Source organism: Salvelinus sp. IW2-2015, unplaced genomic scaffold (genome assembly GCF_002910315.2).
Source record: "Salvelinus sp. IW2-2015 unplaced genomic scaffold, ASM291031v2 Un_scaffold5050, whole genome shotgun sequence".
Taxonomy (NCBI): Eukaryota; Metazoa; Chordata; class Actinopteri; order Salmoniformes; family Salmonidae; genus Salvelinus; species Salvelinus sp. IW2-2015.
The window spans coordinates 798-1914 of record NW_019946317.1 but is presented as its reverse complement, the minus strand read 5'-3'; the positions used below and the strand labels follow the sequence as shown (position 1 = coordinate 1914).

General features: G+C 42.4%; 1 protein-coding gene across 1 annotated transcript in view; it reads left to right on the top strand.

The window, feature by feature from the left end:
- LOC139026538 (rab11 family-interacting protein 4A-like) overlaps positions 1–858 on the top strand; it is a 21976-nt gene extending 21118 nt beyond the window's left edge. Inside the window, exon 4 of the mRNA XM_070441874.1 lies at positions 741–858. Coding sequence (XP_070297975.1) covers positions 741–789 — 49 coding nt within the window. The 3' untranslated portion in view covers positions 790–858. The remainder of the gene's footprint in view (positions 1–740) is intronic.
- The last annotated feature ends 259 nt before the right edge of the window (positions 859–1117 follow it).

Below are 1117 nucleotides of genomic sequence, written 5' to 3'. Positions count from 1 at the left end.
GACAGTTGGGCACACCATATGCAATGAAATACAAACGTATACATGACAAAACTGTGTCAAATGATATGAGACAGAAAACACAACACGAAGATGATCATTACCTGTCACAACATCATGTGGACCCAGAAAGGCAAACTGATAAACTAGAGAAATTGTATAACACTGTGCAACAAAAAGATGACAAATACATGCACAGCATCACCCCAACCCAGAAATACAAACACACAGAGCTAAAGAGTTTGAAATACAGGGGAGGTGTGGCGGGGTGTGATACAGTATGACTGTCGGTTTCTGCACAAGTGCATGTAATGTAGTTTTGTGAATTGTTTGTGGCTCCAGGCGGCGCGGGGGACTTGGGGTTTAGTGTGAAACAGTGGTACTGTCGTGTTTGCACCTGCATGTCATGTTGTTTGTGTGTCTACTGTATTTGTATATTTGTATTTATGATGCTCCAGTATTTGCTAGGCAGATGCTACTCTTCCTTGGGTCCAGCAAAAATTAAGGCGAGTGATCACAAATTGACATTACATTTCACAACAGATTTCAAACACATTAAGCATATTCCTTCAGGCCACGTACTCTACTTACCACATATTTAACACACAATCATGTGTATGTTTGTGTATAGTGCTTTTGTTATCTTATGTGTGTGCCTGTCCTGTTTTTTAAATCGATTGTACTGCTTACTGGTGTGTGTGTGTATATTCTGTCTCTAACCTTTATCTTATCTGTGTGTGTAGTGCTGGCCAGAGCCCCAGGAAGCACGCCACCTGTACAACAATGAGATGATGGAGTGTACTGTTCCCAAGTGCTGTAAGAAGGTCAACCTACTCAAGACCTGGAGGCCAGGCTGAAGAACCTCAAGCCAACAGGTAACACAGGACAGGACACCCACCGACACCATTACACTACGGCCTAGAGCCCTGAGCTGATGAGTGGCTAACTGGAGCAGGATTTTTTCATGTCAGATCACGTGGACAGAAAACTCCTGGCTTGAGAATGAGATGTGTTCTACAGAAAATAACCTGGTCATTATTTCAGGGAAATGACACACTTCTATTGTCCACTATGTTTACCCTGACTGACTATTGTACTGTAGGTAAGATAGGTTAGATAA